This window comes from Mustela nigripes, chromosome 3, assembly GCF_022355385.1.
Source record: "Mustela nigripes isolate SB6536 chromosome 3, MUSNIG.SB6536, whole genome shotgun sequence".
NCBI lineage: Eukaryota > Metazoa > Chordata > Mammalia > Carnivora > Mustelidae > Mustela > Mustela nigripes.
This window is the reverse complement of record NC_081559.1, coordinates 160,158,374-160,179,877: the sequence shown is the minus strand read 5'-3', so window position 1 is coordinate 160,179,877 and position 21,504 is coordinate 160,158,374. Positions and strand designations below refer to the sequence as shown.

The 21,504-nt window shown below is 32.2% G+C and overlaps 1 protein-coding gene across 3 annotated transcripts in view; it reads right to left on the bottom strand.

Annotated features, from left to right (window-relative positions):
* Window positions 1–21,504, bottom strand: part of VPS13B (vacuolar protein sorting 13 homolog B) — a 756,179-nt gene that overhangs the window by 618,631 nt on the left and 116,044 nt on the right. For all 3 annotated transcript variants that reach the window (XM_059394925.1, XM_059394927.1, XM_059394926.1), the window contains exon 16: window positions 17,198–17,322. In XM_059394925.1, coding sequence (XP_059250908.1) covers window positions 17,198–17,322 — 125 coding nt within the window. The remainder of the gene's footprint in view (window positions 1–17,197; window positions 17,323–21,504) is intronic.

Sequence of the window (21,504 nt, the reverse complement as noted above, 5' to 3'; positions counted from 1 at the left end):
AAATTTGTATTTAGTTCTATATACCTTACACAATACATCAGTACTCAATAAAAAGGGGAAAAAAATGTTTTAAATTAAATAGTAGATAAAATGAAAGGTTAAAGTTCCTCTTTCCTTCTAATTCCACTCCACCCTGATACATAACTACTTATTATAAGTTTAGCATACACAACTATAGACCTCTTTTGATTTTATGCATTCATATATACTTAAAATTTTAATGGATGTGTGTGCTTATGTATGTATGTTTCTGTGGGGGGAGTGTCTATAGTCTGCTTTTTTTAACTAAATTACATTCTCAGAGATTAAGTTCTTTCTACAGTAATACACACAGTTCCACAGTGATCTTATGCATACTTCATAATAGTTTGAATCCCGTTTCACATTCATCAGCACTGTGTAAGAATATCCCTTTCACAACATTCTTACCAGTACATTTTTTAACCACAATGATTGTAGCATTTGCAAATAACTATAAAATGCAAATTATATCTTGTTATATTTAGATTTGAAAAGTTCAGCATTTTTCAAATTTCTAAAATACTACTTCAATTTAAATATTAAATAAAAGAAAAAGAAAAAGTTAACACTAAGATAAAAATCAATTTCTGATTATTATAATATACAATGTCCAATATTGTACAATGAACTATGGACAGTAGCAAACAAAATACAAAAGGAACAAAATGTTGTCCCTTCATTTTCTCATCATCTCCTATACAAGTTATTCAATATAAACAATTCACCTACTTAAGTAAAAATGTCTACTCAAGAAAAAAGAGAAGGGAAGTGTGTTTATAGAATATACTTTATGTATGTAGTAACATTCAAACACAACCTTAAGAATTCTGAGTAGAAAAATCACTAAAACTTTAGTCAAGTTCAGTAATTAAAGTCACTTTTTTTTTCCTTTGACCAAGAGCACATTTTACACATATTATGTAAGTAAACAGGAGACAGACTTAGTTGTCAAAAACATAATCTAAAACCTCATCAATCAGACAACCAAAAAAAAAAAAAAATGAAATCACTATAGAAATTACCAGCTGTATGTCAATAAGTTTTTATTTTTGTCTACAATAGAGTCAAGGTTTGAAAGAGAAATGTCCTCTATAGAAAAAGATGGTCCATATGGAGGTTAAGTAAAAAGAAAGGAAAGCTGTTAAATAATCACGCGAACCAGTGTAAAATCACTTCCATGAAAAGTGCAGTGAAAAACAGAACAGATATCCAATGAAGGAATATATTAGGGGGATGTAACCTAGTCAGAGAAAAGTGTCAGTTTCCAATACCTATAGGGTAAGTAAAAGTCATTTAGGCTATTGACTAGTAAAACAATATGGTAAAAGACCTGGTGAAAAAAGAAACTGAAGAAGGCAAAAGGTGGAAGGGGCTAAAGAGGACATTCAGATCAACACAGATAACTAAGCAAGGGCTAGATCACTGAGGGTATTGCAGAATGTTTTAAAGATTTTAATCTTCACTGTAAAAGCTGTGAGAAGCAAAGTATTTTAGGCTGGAGAAGGACATAATTAGAATTATCTTTCAAAAACAAGTCAATCAAAGAAACCTGGCTGCAGATATAAAAGTTAGCTGGTGATTAAGACCCATGAAAAGATACTCAACATCACTCATCATCAGGGAAATATGAATCAAAAGTATAATGAGGTATCACCTCACACTTGCCAGAATGGTTAAAGTTAACAACACAGGAAACAACAGACGTTGACAAAGATGCAGAGAAAGGGGAACCCTCTTGTACCGTTGGTGGGATACAAACTGGTGCAGGCAATCTGGAAAACAGTACGGAGGGTCCTCAAAAAGTTAAAAAGAGAACAACCCCACAACCCAGCAATTGCACTACTAGGTATTTACCCAAAGGATACAAAAATACTGTTACAAAGGGGCACATGCACCCCGATGTTTATAGCAGCAGTATCAACAAGACCCAAACTATGGAAAGTGCCCAAATGTCCATCAACTGAGGAATGAATAAAGAAGATGTGGTATGCATACACAATGCAATATTACTCAGCCATCAACAAGAATGGAATCTTGCCATTTGCAATGAAGTCAATTTAGCTAAACAATATTATGCTAAGTGAAATATATCAGTCAGATAAAGACAAATACCATATGATTTCACTCATATGTAGAATTTAAGAGAAAAAAAAAACAGATGAACATAGGGGAAAGAAAAAATAAGAGAGAGGGAGACAAACCATAAAAGAGGCTCTCAACCATAGAGAACAAACTGAGGGTAGCTAGAGGGGAGGTGGGCAGGGGAATGAGCTACATGGGGGATGGATGATAAGGGGGACACTTGTGATGAGCACTGCGTATTGTACATAAGTGATGAATCACTAAATTCTACTACTGAAACCAATATTACCCCATATATTAACTGACTAGAACTTTTTTTTAGAACTTGAAACCTTAAAAAATAAAAGAAAAGAAAAGAACATCTCTCTAAATACTTAGGTAATCAAGAAAGAAAAAGCAAAGACTGCATCTTATTCATAATGGGACTCCAGGGCCTACAACACAAGTTTTCACATGATAGGTGCCAAAATATTATTTTTAAAACAAATAAATGAGTCATTAATCAGATGAAAAAAGCTAAGTATTAACAGATTCATCTAGGAAACTGGCAATATTTTTTAAAGTTATAAATCATAATAAAGAATACAAAGTTATTATTGAAAACTTGCTAATAGTTACCAACATGCTATTGACGGTTCCATCACAAACTAATTAAAAGATGTCTAGAATCGGTGACTTATCTTTCTAGATCCACCATATCACCTTCCCTTATTCTTCATTTCCACATCTTTAAAATAAAAAACGGATGACTTCTCCATTGTGAGGTTCAAATAAATCCCTGTATGTAGTGGAATTAGTGAAGTACAAATGCTATACAAGAGCATTATGATGCTATTCTTAGAGATTATCTTCTGCCACTAAGTATGCACTATACAATCCTTCGGGTTTGGGGATCTCCAATGATTATTTGTTCTTAAATTTCAAATTAATGTATTAAAAAGAGATTAAATTAAACACAGTTAAGAAATTTAGAGACACTGATTAAAAAAAACCTTACACTAAACTGAGTGATTTCAAACCAAACCATTTCCCTTTTAATATACTAATAACTTAGAATTCTTTTGAATATACTCTTAAGTTTCAGTTCCCAAAAATAATGAAACACAGACGTATTTCAAAGATACTGTCACTAGAATAAAATGCTGTCACAAGATAATATTCTCCTGCTGTTGTACATAGACAAAACCAAATACTGGGGAATACCTAGCATAATTCTTCTCATAGAAAAAGATGTACGTCTTACAATAATATTCTCCAATATCCCAAAAATCAAATTTAAAGTCAATAATCTAAGAATGAATTATAAATGTTCATTTGGATACCTCTAAGTTTAAAACTTTTAACAAGAGACAAATTGTGTTTGCCTATACAACTTCACACCCAACTGATCATAAAATTGCATGTGGAAAATATCAAGTTTTCCGACAGGAAAATCAAAGAAAACCTTCTGTTCTCATTGGACCAACACTCTCTGGTTGTTAACATGTGTTGCATGCTCTTCATGCATTCACTTAAAAAAATTTCAAAGGGAAAACTGATATAAAGACAGATGTTATTTACCTATAGTGGTGTTTTTCATGTCTTTTTAACCTCCCCCCCCACACACACACATACACTCAAGAACTATAAAAGCAGGTATTTTTTGACAGGTCATTTAAACACATTACAAAATCAGAACCAAAACATGACAAAAAATAAAAATTGGGAGGAGTTAATATAAAAATTGTTCTTTCAAGGGAATTTTTAAATAACAATAATACATTAATATTCTAAATAAGTAAATCTACTTTATTAGCAAAATATAAAATCATTAGTAATGACAGGCTTTATAATTTCATAATTGAAAACTGTAGCTAAAATATTTCCAAGAGTTGAAATTAACCAAACTAAATCCCAAAACAGTATAAGCAGAGACTTAAAAGTTAGTACTAAGAAAGAGACAAACAAGACATCTGATGAAAACATGCTCAGAACCAATCATGTTATTTTATTAGATTTAAGATTCTGGACTATTCCTCATATAAAGATTACTTAAGAGGCATTTTTTAAATTTTTAAGTAAGTTATTTAAAATCACTCAAGACAAATTTACAGAAAAATCAATGACATATTTGGGGGAAAACATTCCTAATTAAAGTCTAGATTCACTTCTATTTCTCAACTCCCCAAAAGAACCATAAATATAATATATATGGATTTATACAATGAAACTACTCTTTCTGATATGAACAAACTGGTAATTCATGCAAATGCAATTTAGGTCAAATTTTCATTTTGATACAAATACAAGGCTGTAAATTAATCAAATTAAAATACACAGGACAATAGTAAAATAAGTTTTTTAAAAGTTTAAATCTTGTTAAAGAATTAGACTATGCTTGTTGTCACTTAAAATAGAGTCCTATAATATCTCCCATGTTAAAATTACATCTTTTTCTATTTTTTTCTTTAAGATTTTATTTATCTGAGAGAAAGAGAGCATACATGAGCAAGGAGGAGGGGTTGGGTAAGGAGCAAAGGGAGAAGCAGACTTGGCTATTGAGCAGGGAGCCCCACACTGGGATTGATCCCAGGACCTGGGTTCATGACTTGAGCTGAAGGCAGATGCTTAACTGACTGAGCCACCCAGGTGCCCCTCCCTTTTTCTATTTTCATTGTTCTCTTTAAACTATGCTTTTTAAAAACCTAAGTGAAAGACACTCAATGAAATGAAAATATGTGAATGTGTAAAAACTTATTTTTAGTAAGTCCGAACTACCAGTGTGTTCATATCAGGAAGAGTAGTTTCATTGTATAAATCCATACATATTATATTTATGGCTCTTTTGGGGAATTAAGAAATAGAGAATAGAAGTGAGTCTAGACTTCATTAATTATGAATGTTTTCATTTATGAATGTATGAAATCTATGTAGAAAATCTTTTATTATGCAACTGAAAATGCTATGAGCCTCATTCTTCGGCAGCTGTGTGCTAGAGAAATCCCAGAAGCCCTAGTGAAATCAGTTGTCTGATGGGTTTGGGTGAAGAATGGAACAACAAAGCAAGGAACAGTGGGGTTTCCCAGCTAACAAGCTAATCAGTCATCCCCTAAATCAAAACAGGCATCACTCCTTAATATGAGCCAACAGTCCTCCCCAAAAATTTGATTCACTCTAGGGAGAGAGAAAGGGACTGACTGCAAAGAGACAAGAAAGAACTTTGGTGGCTACCTGACTATACATATCTGTATGCATAAAATTGCTAAACTTTGCTATATTTAAATTATACTCTGGTTTTAAAATGAGAACTAAGTTAATGAAAACAGGGGTATAATTCATATAATAATCCATTATAGAGAACTTTATAAACCAATCTCTACACGACTCTAAAGTACTATGAAAGTTTGCTATAGTCATACAGTATTTTCAGGTGTAGCCAGACCTCTAAATGTTTTCCAATTTTTTTCCTTACTCACAGGGATTCTACAAATATAAGAATATTTTGAGAAATAAGTATGAAAAATTAAGTTTTCACCTTCAAATATTATTCCTCCCCAAAAAAGTTAAGAACATGATGAGACTAAACAACTGATATCTAGGGTATCTAGAGCCTGGGTGGCTCAGTCAGTTAAGTATCTGCATTCAGCTCAGGTCATAATCCGAGGGCCCTGGGATCAAGTCCCATATCTGGCTCCCTGCTCAGTGGGGAGCCTGCTTCCCCCTCTCCATTTGCCCCCTCCCCTGCTCATCCTTTCTCTCTCTAAGAAATAAGTAAAATCTTTAAAACAAAACAAAACGGTTTGAAATGGCTAATGACAGAAAAGTACATTCTCAGAAAATCCCAAGTCACAGTTACATCAGCAACAATAACACAGTTTGAAAACCCCTTAATCAACTCTGGAATTTAAACATCTCTGAGTATGGATAATTATTTGCAAGACTCTGAGAGTCTTGCATACTCTTGAGAGTATGGATAATTATATGCAAGACTGAATACATTTTACTCAGTTAAGGAAAGCCACAGACAGATGTAGAAAATAAAAAACAAGTTAGCTACTAATACATGCTATGTCAAAGATAACCTCAAAAACATTATCTAAGTGAAAGAAGACAGACACAAGATACCACATATTGCATGATTCCATTCATATGCCATAAAAGATACTTTATGAAGAAAGTGGTTACCTGGGGCCAGAGATGAGAATAATTATAAACAGGCTTGAGAAATCTCACTGGGAGGGTGAAAACATTCTAAAACTGATTTACAGTAACAATTACATAACTCAGTTAAGGTGCTAGAAATCACTGAATTACATACCTGAAATGGGTGAATTTTATGCTATATAAAGTACTCAATAGGCCACCTAGGTGGCTTAGTGGGTTAAAGCCTCTGCCTTCGGCTCAGGTCATGATCTCAGGGTCTTGGGATCAAGCCCCGGCATCAAGCTCTCTGCTCAGCAGGGAGCCTGCTTCCTCCTCTCTCTCTGCCTGCCTCTCTGCCTACTTGTGATCTCTGTTTAATAAATAAACAAATCTTTTTTTAAAAAAGTACTCAATAAAGCTGTTTATTAAAAAATTGTAAGTTAGCAAAGCTATTCCTATGGAAAGATGCCTTAGGATAAAAACGTAATGCCAACTTGCCACATACTCCTCATCAATGGTAGCAGGGCTTGCTAATTTGGGGTCTTGACTCAGATCTAAAAGTGAATGCCAATTTTACTATTTACTGTATGTATAAGGATTAATAAGACAAAGATATATATAAAATGAATAAAATAGTATCTCCGTCATGTTGTTATGAAGATTAAATGAGATAATGCATAGAAAACTCTTAGTACTATTCCTGACACATCTATGCTATTATTATAAATTTGGTATTAAAACTTCCCCATCAATTTCTCACATACTACTTGCTTACATAGGTTGAAAAAACAATTCTGTTCATGAGCTCTTAATATATAAATTATATGCAAGTTAGATATAACTATTTCTCAGTGAATATAAAAATTATCAGAATGAGATTTGATTACAAAGTTATGATACATTTTGAGTGCTCCTCCCAAAATTAATCTCAATAATTTACAATCAAAGAGAAGCTATCTTCTCATGACTATACATATTAAAAACTTTACAATAAAAAACTTTTAATTACAAATAGTTTACATACTTCTGAGTTTTATTCACACTGCACATTATAATGGATAGTAAGAGTATAATGCAAGTATACAAATTTAAAATATACATATTTATAAACAGACTTCAAAGGCTCTAATATATGTTAACATCCATAAATACTGGAGATTATAATATATGTGAAGATAAGTACTGAAAAAAAAATCAAGTTTATGGAAAAGCTGAAGTCCAGAATTACCAAGTATACTCTACAAAATCATTAAATAACTGTAGAATGTTGCAAAAAGCTGGAAAATAAAACAATGATAAATTTAACGAATTCATTTCTCTATAAAACTTGTATTGCACCTATTAGTAGTTGCTTCATCACTAAGTGGTTTTCAGTTCAAATTGGAATCACTAAAAAAATTAAATAAGAAAACATAGACTAAAAATATTATGCAATCAAAAACTATGTATATGCTTGAAACTAATATAATGCTTTATGTTAACTACACTGGAATTAAGTTTTTTTTAAAAAGCTATGTAAAAATCTCCTTTCAAGGCTGAAGACAACAAAAAGGACAATTTTATACAATTAGATTTAAAAGACAATCTACTCTGTCTCTTTCTTTAATCAATTTTCCCCCATTTTAAAATTCCCTTAACTAACCCCATAAGGGCAGGTATCTTGCTAATTTTTTTCTTCTCGAGGGCCATGCAGAGTGTCTGGCACATAGTGGGCATTGATCTCCTATCTGTGAAACATGCCTGAATGAATGAGCAAAGAACATTATCAAGTGTGAAAAAAGGCAGAAAAACAGTGGGGAAACTCACTAGAGTTTAGAAAACAAAAAACTGAAACTGACTCGGGAACACTGTTTACAAAATTGAAGAAAATATGCACCCTATTATGATCATCCTTCCCTGTTTTAATGATCCAGATAAGGATACAAAAGAAGCATTAATGATGAAAAAATTAGTAGAGGACAAAAACAGAAAGTATGAGAAAAACAAAGAAAGGTTCTAAGAAATATGCAAGGAAATGCTTAATAATGCAAAGATAGTCATGTTAACAAGACCATGCAAGCATTTCCCAAGTCATACAACAGAGTATCCCATAAGATAGAAGACGAAGTTGTATCATGCACAGAGCCATCCGGCATGTGGTCCACATTATTGTATGCCTGACCTGAGGTTACAGCTCAAATAAAACTATTACACCTTAGTAGAGAGTACTAATAAGACCCAGTCACTTGCTTTCAGAAGTTTGATGGAAACGGAGCTAATCTGCTACAAAGGGAGTTATTCCAATACAAAAGCAGAGGGATGGGGGCACAGGGAACTATTTCAACAAGCTATCCAAATCAAGAGAGAAAGCTGGTATGAGAACAGTTTGTACTATGTACTTCCCAAATCAAATCTGCTATATGATATAATGGAGAAATTTATCAGGACAGTGTATTTTCATTGTGATTATACTTACCCATCTCTAAATGTGTAGAAATTCAAGTCTGGATGTGAAATAGATACAAGAATTGAGCCAAAGACAAATGAAGGTTGCTGTATTTCTCATTCTCAACTGCCCTAAGCTTCTTTAAAAGATCCATATATTCTTAAGAACTATAGAGCCATCATATAGAAATACAATTTCAGAAGTCATTCACACATTTTGATGAGTTTGAATCTCATTTTGATGAATGAATCAAACCCTGGTTCATCTGCATTTAAAGCAGAAACCTGCATCAGCAGTGTATGTCCCTTTCAAGAGAGTCTGACAGAGCTAAAAAGCAAACAATGCTGGACTGATATAAATCTCAGTCTACCCTGAAATGCCTAACTATGTGACCATACACAGAACAGTGTTTTATCTGCTGGGATTTGTTAAAATATATTCTTTCACCAGACAGTTAAAATTAATGTTAACATCTATCATTAGAGAAATAATCTCATAATCAGAACATTAAGTGCTTTGGCTGAATTAATTTACCACTTAGTAAAACCTCAAAGAGCTATATTTCAGTATTCTCTTAGATTTCAAACAGATTAACAGTGAGCACTAGGCCTGTGATAGTATCTTTTTAGTGAATAATGCTCACAAAAATTTTGGACTCCCTTAATATCTTAATATAACCACTTTAAAAAAAAACTCCTGTTTTCCAATTAACAAGCACTACTGCTAATAAAAAGGTGATAAGCCAGTATGCATATGAATTTGGAAATAGAACATACGTACATATATACACACACACATGCAACACATATATATACACATATACACATATATGTCAGTCCAGATGTATGGGAACCATGAGGTGTTTACAGATTCATTTTAAAATAGTGATGAAAATCCCAATCTTCCTACTGGTTCTGAAACCTACATCCTCCTAAAGCCTATCCTAAATAAAATAACCAGATGAAAACTCATTTGATTTAATCTTATCTCTTCATTCACTTTAATTTTCCTTCTATTCAGTATTCAGTATTATTAAACTTGTCTATAACATATAGACTGTCAAGCACTGTATTTAAGTTTTTAAGAAATTAACAGGCACGCCTGGATGGCTCAGTAGGTTAAAGCCTCTGCCTTCGGCTCAGGTCATGATCCCAGGGTCCTGGGATCAAGCCCCACATCGGGCTCTCTGCTCAGCAGGGTACCTGCTTCCTCCTCTCTCTCTGCCTGCCTCTCTGCCTACTTGTGATCTCTGTCAAATAAATAAAAATCTTTAAAAAAAAAAGAAATAAAGAAAGAAATTAACAGTTAAATATCTTTAAAACATTTTTTTAAGAGAAGACAATCAAGAAAAGAGAGCTCTTTACTGTAAAAACGTATAAAATCAATCTGCAGAGAAACTATCTACGTTAGCCATCTCTATAAATGTTAAGAGCAAAAACTACTGTGAAGATAGAATTCTTTGGGTTGTTTAAAGTTTAACAAATTTATCTTTCCCCTCCTCCCCAAAGTACAGCTATTCCAAATATGGACTTGATCACTTTTTACTTGCTCAAGTTATACCAATTTTCAAGAAAAACCGTGTCAAATGTAAATAATAACTTTTTAAAACAAAAAGCCAAAGATTTATAAAAGATGTAAATTAAGCTTCTGGCTTGGGAGATAAATTAAGATAGAATCTTAACATTAAAAAGCAATGTTTCCAGATAGAATTGAAAAAAAAAAACTTGCAAATCATATATTTAATAAAAATTTAGTACACAGAATTCATAAGGAACACAACTCAACAAAACCAATCCAATTTAAATATGAGAAAAGAACTTGAATATATATTCCCCAAAGAAGATATACAAATGATCAATAAGCAACTGAAAAGATGCTTAACATCACTAATTGTTAGAGAAATGTAAATCAAAACTATCAAGAAATACCATTTCAAATTCTTTAGGATGACTTTATCAAAAAACCTAAAATAGAAAGTGTTGATAAAGATAGAGAGAAATTGGAACTGTTGTGCATTGTTAGTAGGAATGTATAATGGTACAGCAACGGTGGAAAACAGAGTGGCAGTTTCCCATAAAATTAAACACAGAATTACCATATGATTCAGCAATTCCACCTCTAGGTATATACCCAAAAGAACTGAAAACAGGTACTCAAACAAATATTTGTATACTCATGTTCAAAGCACCATTATCAATAGCTAAAAGGTGGAAACAAGCCAAATGCCACTGATGGTTAAATGAATAAACAAAGCATATACATACAATGGAATTTTTCAATCTTAAAATGGAATCAATTTAGAAGGAAAGAAAAAAAGGGAGAGAGAGAGGGAAGGAGGGGAGGGAAACAAGGAGTAAGTGAGGGAGGGAAGAAAAAAATCTATCATATGCTACAGCATGGATGAATCCTAAAAACTTGTGCTAAGTGAAATAAGTCAGACACAAAGGACAAGTATTGAATGATTTAACATACATGAGGTACCCAGAATAGTCAAATTCATACAAAGTAGAACAGTAGTTATCCGAGGCTCAAAGAAAGGAGTACTGGAAGTTACTGTTTATTGGATATAAAATATAAAATTTACGGAGATCAACAGGGGTGACAGTAGCACAACAATCTGAAGATACTTAATGAACTATACACTTAATAGTTAAAATGGTAAATCTCATGTTTTGCATCTTTTACCATGAAAAAAATTAATAGTAGTAATAATTTTTAAGCAGTGTGATAGAGTTGAAGGAGCCTGAACCAATAAAATGAGGATTTTTTAAAAAAAGATGATCAAATTGGGGCATTGATATTAACTGTGTGCTCTTAGGTTAGGTAATTTGAACTCTCTGGGACTCAGTTTTTTCATCTTTGAAATGAAAAGATTTTAAGAGATGATTAAAGTGTTTCTTTCAGTTCAAAACATTCCATGAGAGCACATTCCAGATGTAAGAACCAAAGCTAACTATCAGGCTGCTGCCACTCAAGTGGAGATAAGAGAATTAGCATCCCAGTTAAGTCTTACTAGTGTTAAGACAGTCAGTTAAAGAAAATGTTGATCACAAAAGCAGACAGATGAAAATAATCTATGCTCTGGAAAAAAGGAAATTAAAAAGCTCTATCTCCAGGGGCATTAAAAACACTCAACTCTATGTTCTCAAACTGTGGTATTATAAAGGACAAGGCAGTTGAGCAAACCTCCTTTTGAGCCTGTGGGGTGGTTACTTATTCTCTACATTTGCTGATAAATAAATACTGGTGTTTTTTTAGACTTGAAGGGCCTAGCTTCCAATATAGTTATTCTAGTGTTATTCAGAGCTAGCACAGGAAAATGGCTGTTTCAGTTTCCATTTCAGGGAGACAAAAGGATCAGTATCTGCTCACTTCTCCTTTAGACACCATGTCAATTACAATGAGCCCACTACCACCACCAAATCCTGTATTTCCTAATTAACACTGAACTCAAAGATGGATTCCACAGAAACATCTTCCTCAAACAAATGAACTGCTCAATAACTTCCTTAATCAAAACCAACCCATCTGTTACTGTGCTAAATAAGGAATGGGTACTTATAGGGATCCCTCAATCTTGTAAATAAATGTATTTTCCGACATTCCTATGGCTATAAAATGACTCATGACATATATAAGCAATAATTAGGAAAGAGAAGAAACATGAAAGCAGATTTTTTAACTCAGTAAAAGAAAGAACTATAGAGCTGCCCAATAAGGAATCTAGTTACCTCACAAAGGAGCTGAGACCCTCTGAATAAAATGTTCAACCCATGATAAACAGCTATAAATCAAAGCTATGTCATAGACTCAGAAACTTAGGATAATACCTAAGATTCCACATGACCCTATTAACTATAATTATGTGAGATCATCAAAATAGTATCTATATACTGTTACCTATATACTAGGACATACTAGGAGAGTTCAGCTTTATTAGCTGCACTATCTCAAATACCCTCACAATACATGGAAATCCACTTTTACTACAAGGCAAAAAGCACACTGAGCCTTTGAAGATGGTTAACAAAAGATAATGTACCTCTTCAGTCCTTCAGGTAAAAAAGGGATCAAAGACTTTAGAATCAGATAAGCTTCCATGAGAATCCTTCCCCAGCCACTATGTGACTTTGGACAATTTATGTAACCTCCCTGAATTTTAGTTTTATAAAAGAATATCAGCTCACAGGATTGTTATGAAAACTTTGTTAAACTAAACACCTAATGCTTCATTAAAAAGGATTTTCTTTCAAATCCTACATATTCTTTAATAACCTGCTTATAACTTGCTGTCTTCATGTTCTCCAGGACTTTCTAAGCCAAAGTAATTATTCTCTGAACTTCCCAAGTATATTGTAAGTATTGTCTCTCTATAAACGAGATCACATTTTTGAACCCTCAATTACAGGAGTCCGTGAATTTAAGACTATAGAATAATTGTAGAATTACAAGCCTGACGAAGAGGAAATTTGGTTAATGAGTTTTTGATTACCTGGTTTAATTTTTAAGTGTTCGTATTAAACTCAGACATCCTTAATCATATAAAAGTCCTATGCCCAAAAGTAGCCTTTCAAATTCCTCTCCCATGACATCCGTTCACAGATTCAATAGAGCAACCCTGACTTTGGTGAGACAGTATTATCCCCACAGGAAGCCTCCACATCCCAAAACCAACCTCCTCAATACCCAATTCAACCAATAAAACCCAATTCAACCAATAAAACCCAATTCTACGGCCATTTCTATGAAGCCAACCATGACATCCCAGGGCAATTTTCTACTTTCTTTAAACTAACAGGGCATTTTTCTTAAGCCTCAATCTTGCCATTTAAAGACATCCGTTTTCTTATGTGTCTAGTGTCCTCTCCCACTAGAATGTAAGTTGTCATGCTCAGGGGAATCTCTTACCCTCACTGCAGTCTAGTATATTCTTTTCCCAATCCCAACATGTAGCACAATGTCTATCAAAATATAGAGAATCAAAAAATATTTATGAATGACATCTAATGTCCTCTAATATAATTGAAGCTGCTTAAGGAAAAGGGAAAATGGCACAGGAATAAAAAATAAATACATACTTTATGTACTTATTTTTCAATTAAAATTGCAGATCAAGGGGCCCCTGGTTGGCTGAGTCAGTTCTAAGTGTCTGCCTTCAGCGTAAGTCATGATTCCTGGGTCCTGGGATGGAGCCCCACATCAGGCTCTCTGCTGAGCAGGGAGCCTGCTTCTCCCTCTCCCTCTTCTACACCCCTGCTTGTGAATGCACTCTCTCTCTCAAGTAAATAAATAAAATCTTTAAAAAAAAATAAATAAAAACAAAATAAAATTGCAAATTAAGAATGTGCAAATGATCGATGTTCATGTAATACAATACTGTATAGTGACAAAAGCAAACAATCTAGAAACTACGTTCTACCATATGAATGAATCTCACAAACACATTGAGCGACAGAAGCCAAAAAGGAGACTATGGACAATTCTATTTAAGTCCAAGAACACACAAAACTAATCTATGTTAGAAGAAATCAGGATAATGGTTAAACTTGCCAGAGGGTAAGTAAGAGAGGCTTATGAGATGATGTTATTCTGTTTCTTAATCTTTCTGGTAGTTACTAAAGGTCCAATTCACTTATGAAATACCATAATATATGCACTTTTCTACAAAATAATATTTCAACTAAAATTTTAGAAATAGAGTAGACATATTTATTATAGTTTCTCTGTTCTGGGAAAAAAAAAAAGTTAACTCCAAGAATGTATCTAGAAAACTAAAAGCATTACAACTGTAGAAATTTTTTAAAAACGGTCTACAGGACACCAAGGTTTATTCCTACTAGTCATAACAAAGTTATACTTTATTACCATTCAACCAACACTTTATTGCCCACTTTTAAACATCCCCTTACTAAAAAAGGAAGAAAATTAAAATTTGAATTAATTGCTCAAGATCTCTCATTAAATATTATTGTCACTGTGTCTTTCCCATTATACCTTACATATTTTAGTCCTGTTCTAGGGACTAAAAGATTAAGCTAACCTGATGTAAAGCAATGAAGACAAAAGTGTTTTGAAATGCTTATATTTTTATGTTTGGAAAGTGTGTAATACAGAATGAAAGATAAAATATGACCAAAATATTTTGAAAAAAAAAAAATCCCAAGAAACTGGAGTTTAGTATTAGCTTCTTCATTAAGGCTAAAGTATATTAACATGAACATGCAAATGGGAGAAAATAATTTATTTTCAATGTTACTTAAGCCACATTTTTTAAAAATTTATTAACAAACTAATTAAAACAAATGTTAGTTTGAAGTTTCATATAAAATTAGTATCAATTTTGACATTTTTAAACAAGAAGTATTAACTATTTTTGTTTTACATAAAATCTAGATTTCCATCACTAACTAAAACATACCAACTAAAATTTTTTTCAATGTGATATATGTGTTTCAAAAGCTATGACCTACAGTAAACATACTCTTCTCATCATTGAAAAAATATACAGATATAGATATAAATAGCATCATACAAGTCCTTTAAGAAACTGGAATGTGATTTTTAAAAATCCAGATGAAACAGCTTCATAATTTGAGAAAGGTAAATACCTTATTGGGAACAGAATGGACATCTAATGACACAACCAGAGTGGCTAACTAAAATAATTTTCACTCACTACATGAGTTAAATAAAATTCTAGTTCTCATATGATTTTGATTTAACTCAGGGACTTAATAAAATAAAATAATAAAATACATGATGTATTTTATCTGGTATCTTACTCATTTCATTTAAGACACTTCTCAATTTAATGAGTTTTATATGTATTACTTTCAATTTAGAGTTGCTAAGAACAAATTATAGTTTATAGTCATTAAGGAAAATAATGTAAAGAAACTATTTCAAAGCAATATACTCATATAAAGCATAGAAAAGTATCATTCAAATAATATAGAAGTGGTCTTAAATACAAAAAAGCAATTCACATCCAAATACAAGCATTGTGTGATGTCATGCTTTTAGTATTTAAATGGAATATTTTCTTTTATATGTCAGCAAACTTATTTTATATCCCATTTGACAATATTTAAAGTAAGCCCTATACATCTTTAAACTAACCCTTACCTATTTGAATAGTCAGATTTTTTCATATAAAGGCTATTAATTTTGAAAATTCTGGCTTCTTATTTTCTAAAAAAAAACAAGTATTTTCCATAGTAAATTGCACTATAGTAAATTTCTAAAAATCTCAGTGTTGTGAAAGATAAATAAATCAGCACATAACTGAGATAACAGTGCTCACATTTATTAAAGTTGATATTGACATACCACTGGGACATATCTGCTGGTATTTCCTAGTAGATCAGAATATAAAATTTGGCTCAAATGCAACATGCTATGTATAGACAAATAAAATGTTAAAAAGTGAATGTCTATAAAACATAATAAATAACATGTGTGGAATAAGAATGACTAAGGATAAAATTAAACTTATCAAGAGAAATAACAATGATCATTTAATAATGGTTTCATTTTATACAAGAACTGATTTCAAGACTTAATAAACTGCAACTTCTATATTTCTTAATTTTCTGGACCAATAGGCAAAATTTTTTGAAGATGTGAGCATTTAATATACAAATTTCATTTTAAAAGTTATATATTATTAAAGAAATATATTTTTAACAAATGAAATACTTTAAAGAATATTTTCTATAACTTCTGTTGCTTTTTATAAATAATAGAAAATACATCCTATTAAAAAAAAAAGCTTACTTATCAGGTGGGGAAAGCAAAGATATATTCTAAATAGTAAAAGTAACCTAATTTAAAAATATGGAAATATTTCACAAGAATTTAATTTCATGTGTTTAAACCTTATTTTAATCTTCAACAGTTTTGTTTTTAATATATTAAAAGTTTGTTCTCAACTAAAAAAAAAAAAAAGAAAAAAAAACAAGGGATGGTGAGTGTTGGCTTTCTTTCTATAACCTCTTTCAATTTAAGGAAATAGGACCTCCAAATAAAGTAATCAAAAACCAAATGAAAATAAGGCCTAAAATCAGTTTCTTTCAAAACGCAGCAACTACAGACATATCAAACACTCTAAATCTATGTTATGGGTATGCTTTTCTTAGTGGCTAGGAATACACATGAAATTGTTATTTAAGTGACAAATACTTGGGCCTTGGTATTAATTTGCAACTTTTTAATATCTTTGTAGCCTCTCTCAAAAAGGAAAATATAAGGTATTTGCCTTTGCAGTTCCTAGCACAGTGTGAAGCAGCAAGAGTTTACTATAGTTACAACATGGATTAACAGTATCCCATCAACACTTAACACTACCACAAAAGATACTATGATCTAGTACACTTCAGACATTAAAAAGAGACTTTTAGTGTCTCAGTAAAAGACAGTATAACTTCAGATATTTTTCTAAGGTTTTGTATAAAACTAACACACTTGCATAAGACAGACACAACTGGGTTTTCCCCCTTTCATAATAAATGAAAATTACCATAAACCACATTTTAACATAATACTTACCAGCACGTGGGTAGTTTCAGAAGTTTACCATAAAGAGCAGTGCTGAAAGAAGGAATAATCGGTACAGGTAAGCAGTAAGATCCCCTACAATCCAAAGACGTCAATCCTGCCTGGAAACCAAATATCTGAAACAAAAAGAAAAGATCCAAATGTTCACAGAGACAAAGTTTTAATAAGCACAGGATGAAATACGTCAGTTTCAATTTGCTCTACAACAGCTGCACACTAAATATGTTCCAATGTCTTTTTCCACTTCCCAAACATCAACATTTTCTTTTATTCAATTTAACACTGACTAAATCCAAATTAAGAGATTAAAATATATAGTATTTCTTTCACATCCCTGGAAGATCACTGTTTCTTACTAACTCTGTTTCACATTTTATTTCTAAACATAATTCTCATTTAGTGTTTGTCTGCTACAATGCACATGTTGCTATTAATATAAACTGCCTGCATTGTGCACATTATAAAAATTAACTTTAATAAATTGCTGTTAATATCACTTAATGTCTAAAAGAACAGTAATTACAATAAAAACTATCAAAAAATGTATTTTGCCTTCTAACTTACATTATGGACACACAAAAAGGATATCCAAATATACCCTAAAATGTTACATCTTTTCCCTTTCTTTTGTGAAAATTGTAGGGCTGAGGTTTTTCACCCCCAGAAATTTGGTACATGGCATAAATTATTCTTCGTATGTTTATACTTCAAATGAGCAGATCACACTCAAAACTTTTATAAGCATTCCTGGAAATTCCTGAACAGTATACTTGGTTTAATCGGAAGAACCAATATAACATCACATTATATATGAAACACTACAGAGAACTTACTATATTTCTGCTCCGATTATTTCCAATGAGGAAAAATAAACATCTCAAGCAAAAAACACTAACACACAGGGATACAAAATAGAGTTACTGTTTCCCAACAACATATAGAAGTAGCTTAAGCCTAACACTTATCTTTATTTTTTTTTTATTCCTTAGGTTCATAAAGCACTGACCTTCCTATCTCTAGGATTTATATTAACTGATTAGTTCTACAGTGAAACATGTTTAAGATTTTTCAATCACTAAATTTCAAAACAAAATACTTTCATTTATGAACTTATAAACTAATGACTAATTTCTTAAAAAGTATTACACTACTTCCAAATGGTTTCACAAAGCTGTTATGTCCCTACCATTTATCAAACTGAAATCACTCCCTCTAAAGTCAGTTCTAAGCGAACAAAATAATTTTTTTGGAAATAAGACATTAGTTAGAATGACATATTTTTAGAGAAAACTGCATTTCAAAGAACATACTTACCTAATTACTATCAAAGAAAATGAAAGTGATACACCTACTATCCTGTAAGTACTACAATCAGCCAAGTGGCAAGAAATCCAAAATTAAGAAGGAAAAATAAATGATTCTAATACTTAAATGATCAACCTTAAAAATTAAGTTATTCACACACACTATCTTTGAAGACTTGTTCCGAGCAACACTGTATACCAAGAATTTCCAGGCACTGTGCAATTTCATGGATTTCTTATTTCCTCTTAAAGGCCCATTTAAAGAATTCTGAAGTTTACAATAATTAATACCACTTAAGATAAAACATTTTTAAACCAATGTCCAATCTCTAAATATTCCTAAAGTATGAATAAGGGTAATATTTTATATTAGATTATCTGTGTTCAACTAAGAACTCTCTCAAGCCACTTTCTAATATTCTATGAAATGTCCCAACAGTATAATCACAGACACTATCATTAAGTTTACTCAGATGGAAACTGGGTGTAAAGGAGATCCCTGCTGGATGTTTGCAGAACTGCAAAGGACTCTGGGGAAACTGTATCTTATTCTGTAATATTTTTTAAACTTTTACTAAATTTACATACTGTCCAAAGATGTTTCTAAGGGAAAATTCTGGCAAATATAAATTATAATGAAAGAGTACCTATCTACCACATCAAAAATAATTTCAAAATAGCCAATTTCCAACTCTCCTTTAAATTACAGTAAGGATACACACAGATTTATAATACCTACATAACCCACTAACTTGTCAACAGCGCTTGATCAAAATTATAAATACTTGGGGTGCCCGGGTGGCTCAGTGGGTTAAAGCCTCTATCTTTAGCTCAGGTCATGATCCCAGGGTCCTGGGATCTAGCCCTGCATCAGGCTCTCTGCTCAGCAGGGAACCTGCTTCCCCCTTCTCTCTCTCCACCTGACACTCTGCCTACTTGTGATCTCTGTCAAATAAACAAATAAAATCTTTAAAAAAAAAAAATTACAAAAACTTTACCTAGAAAAAGGGAAACCAATGCAACAGGAGTTGAAGTTGCTTTCACCAAGGATAGCTCATATATTCATAAACAGAATAAAAGCACTGAACATTGCAAACTAATAGTATGAACAGTAAGAATGTATAAAGCAGTAAGTGTAACTACCAATAAAAATTTTAGCTGAAAGAAATGTCAACTTGAATAAGAAGACTTACACATCACACTAAATGAACAATTCAACATGCAGGGCCACCTTTTAAAGAAAAATCCAATTACAAAATAAAAATATCATCTGCATCTTAACACTTCGCAATATTCTTGAATTAACATAAGTAGAAAAAAACTGTCGATTTAGAAATATAAAAAACTCCTAGTAAGTTTTTAATAAAAATTAGTTTGCTAAATTAGGATTTGCAATGATGAAAGGCAAAAGCTATAAAAATCACATACCAACTGTAAATGAGAAGGGAAACATAGTAATTGTGATATAAAATAAATCATTTTTATGCTGTTCTCATCATAAGACACTCAGTATAAGAGTACAACAAGCATGCTAAAGATATGTTCCTTTCTTAAAGGGACCAACAAAAAAATAAAACATTACCTTCATAACAAAGTTAATCCATAAATACGTGGCTTTTCTTTCACCAATAATGAAGAAGCAGAAAGAGAAATTAAGGATCAATCCCATTTACAACTCCACCAAAAACCATAAGGCACCTAGGAATAAACCTAACCAAAAGGGTCAAAGACCCATACTCTGAAAACTATAAAACACTAATGAAAGGAATTGAATAGGACCAAAAGAAAAGGAAAAATATTCCATTTCCCTGGTTTGGAAAAACAAATATTGTTAAAATGTCTATACTACCCAAAGTAATCTACACACTTAATGCAATTCCCATCAAAATAATTTTTCACAGATCTGGAATAAATAATACTAAAATTTGTATGGAACCAGAAAAGATCTTGAATAGCCAAAGCAATCTTGAAAAAGAAAATCTGGAGGCATCACAATTCCAGACTTCAAGCTATATTACAAAGCTGTAGGGATAAAAACACTATGGTGCTTGCGTAAAAACAAACACATAGATCACTGGAACAGAACAGAAAACCCAGAAATGAACCCACAACTATATGGTCAATTAATACTTGACAAAGCAGGAAGAAATATCCAATGGAAAAAAGACAGTCTATTCAACAAATCGTGTTGGAAAAACTGGAGAGCAACATGCAAAAAATGAAACTTGCCCGGTTTCTCAAACTATACACAAAAATAAATTCAAAAAATAAATAAATAAACTCAAAATTGATGCAAGACCTAAATATAAGACCTGAAAACATAAAAATCCAAGAGAAGACTGCAGACAATAATTTCCCTGACACTAGCCATAGCAACTTCTTTCTAGATACATCTCCTGAGGCAAGGGAAACAAAAGCAAAAGTAAATAAACTTTTGGGACTCCATCAAAATCAAAAGCCTCTGCAGAGCAAGGGAAACAATCAACAAAACTAAAAGGCAACCTACAGAATGGGAGAAGATATTTTCAAATGACATATCCAATTAAGAGTTACTATCCAAAATATATAAAAATAACTTACACAACTCAACACCCAAAAAATGAATAATCCAATTTAAAAATAGGCAGAAGACAAAAGTATACATTTTTCACTAAATGATATACAGATGGCCAACAGACACCTGAAAAGACACTCAACATCACTCATCATGAGGGAAATACAAATCAAAACCACAATGAGATATCACCCCATACCTGTCGGAATGGCTAAAATCAACAACACACACACACACACAAAAACAACAACAGGTGCTGGCAAGGATATGGAGAAAGGGGAACTCTTGTGCACTATTGGTGGGAATGGAACCTGGTGCAGCCACTGTGGAAGACAGTATGGAGGTTCCTCAAAAAGTTGAAAATAGAACTATACTACAATTCAGCAACTGCAAGACTAGGTGTTCACCCAAAGAATACAATAATACGAATTCAAAGGTAT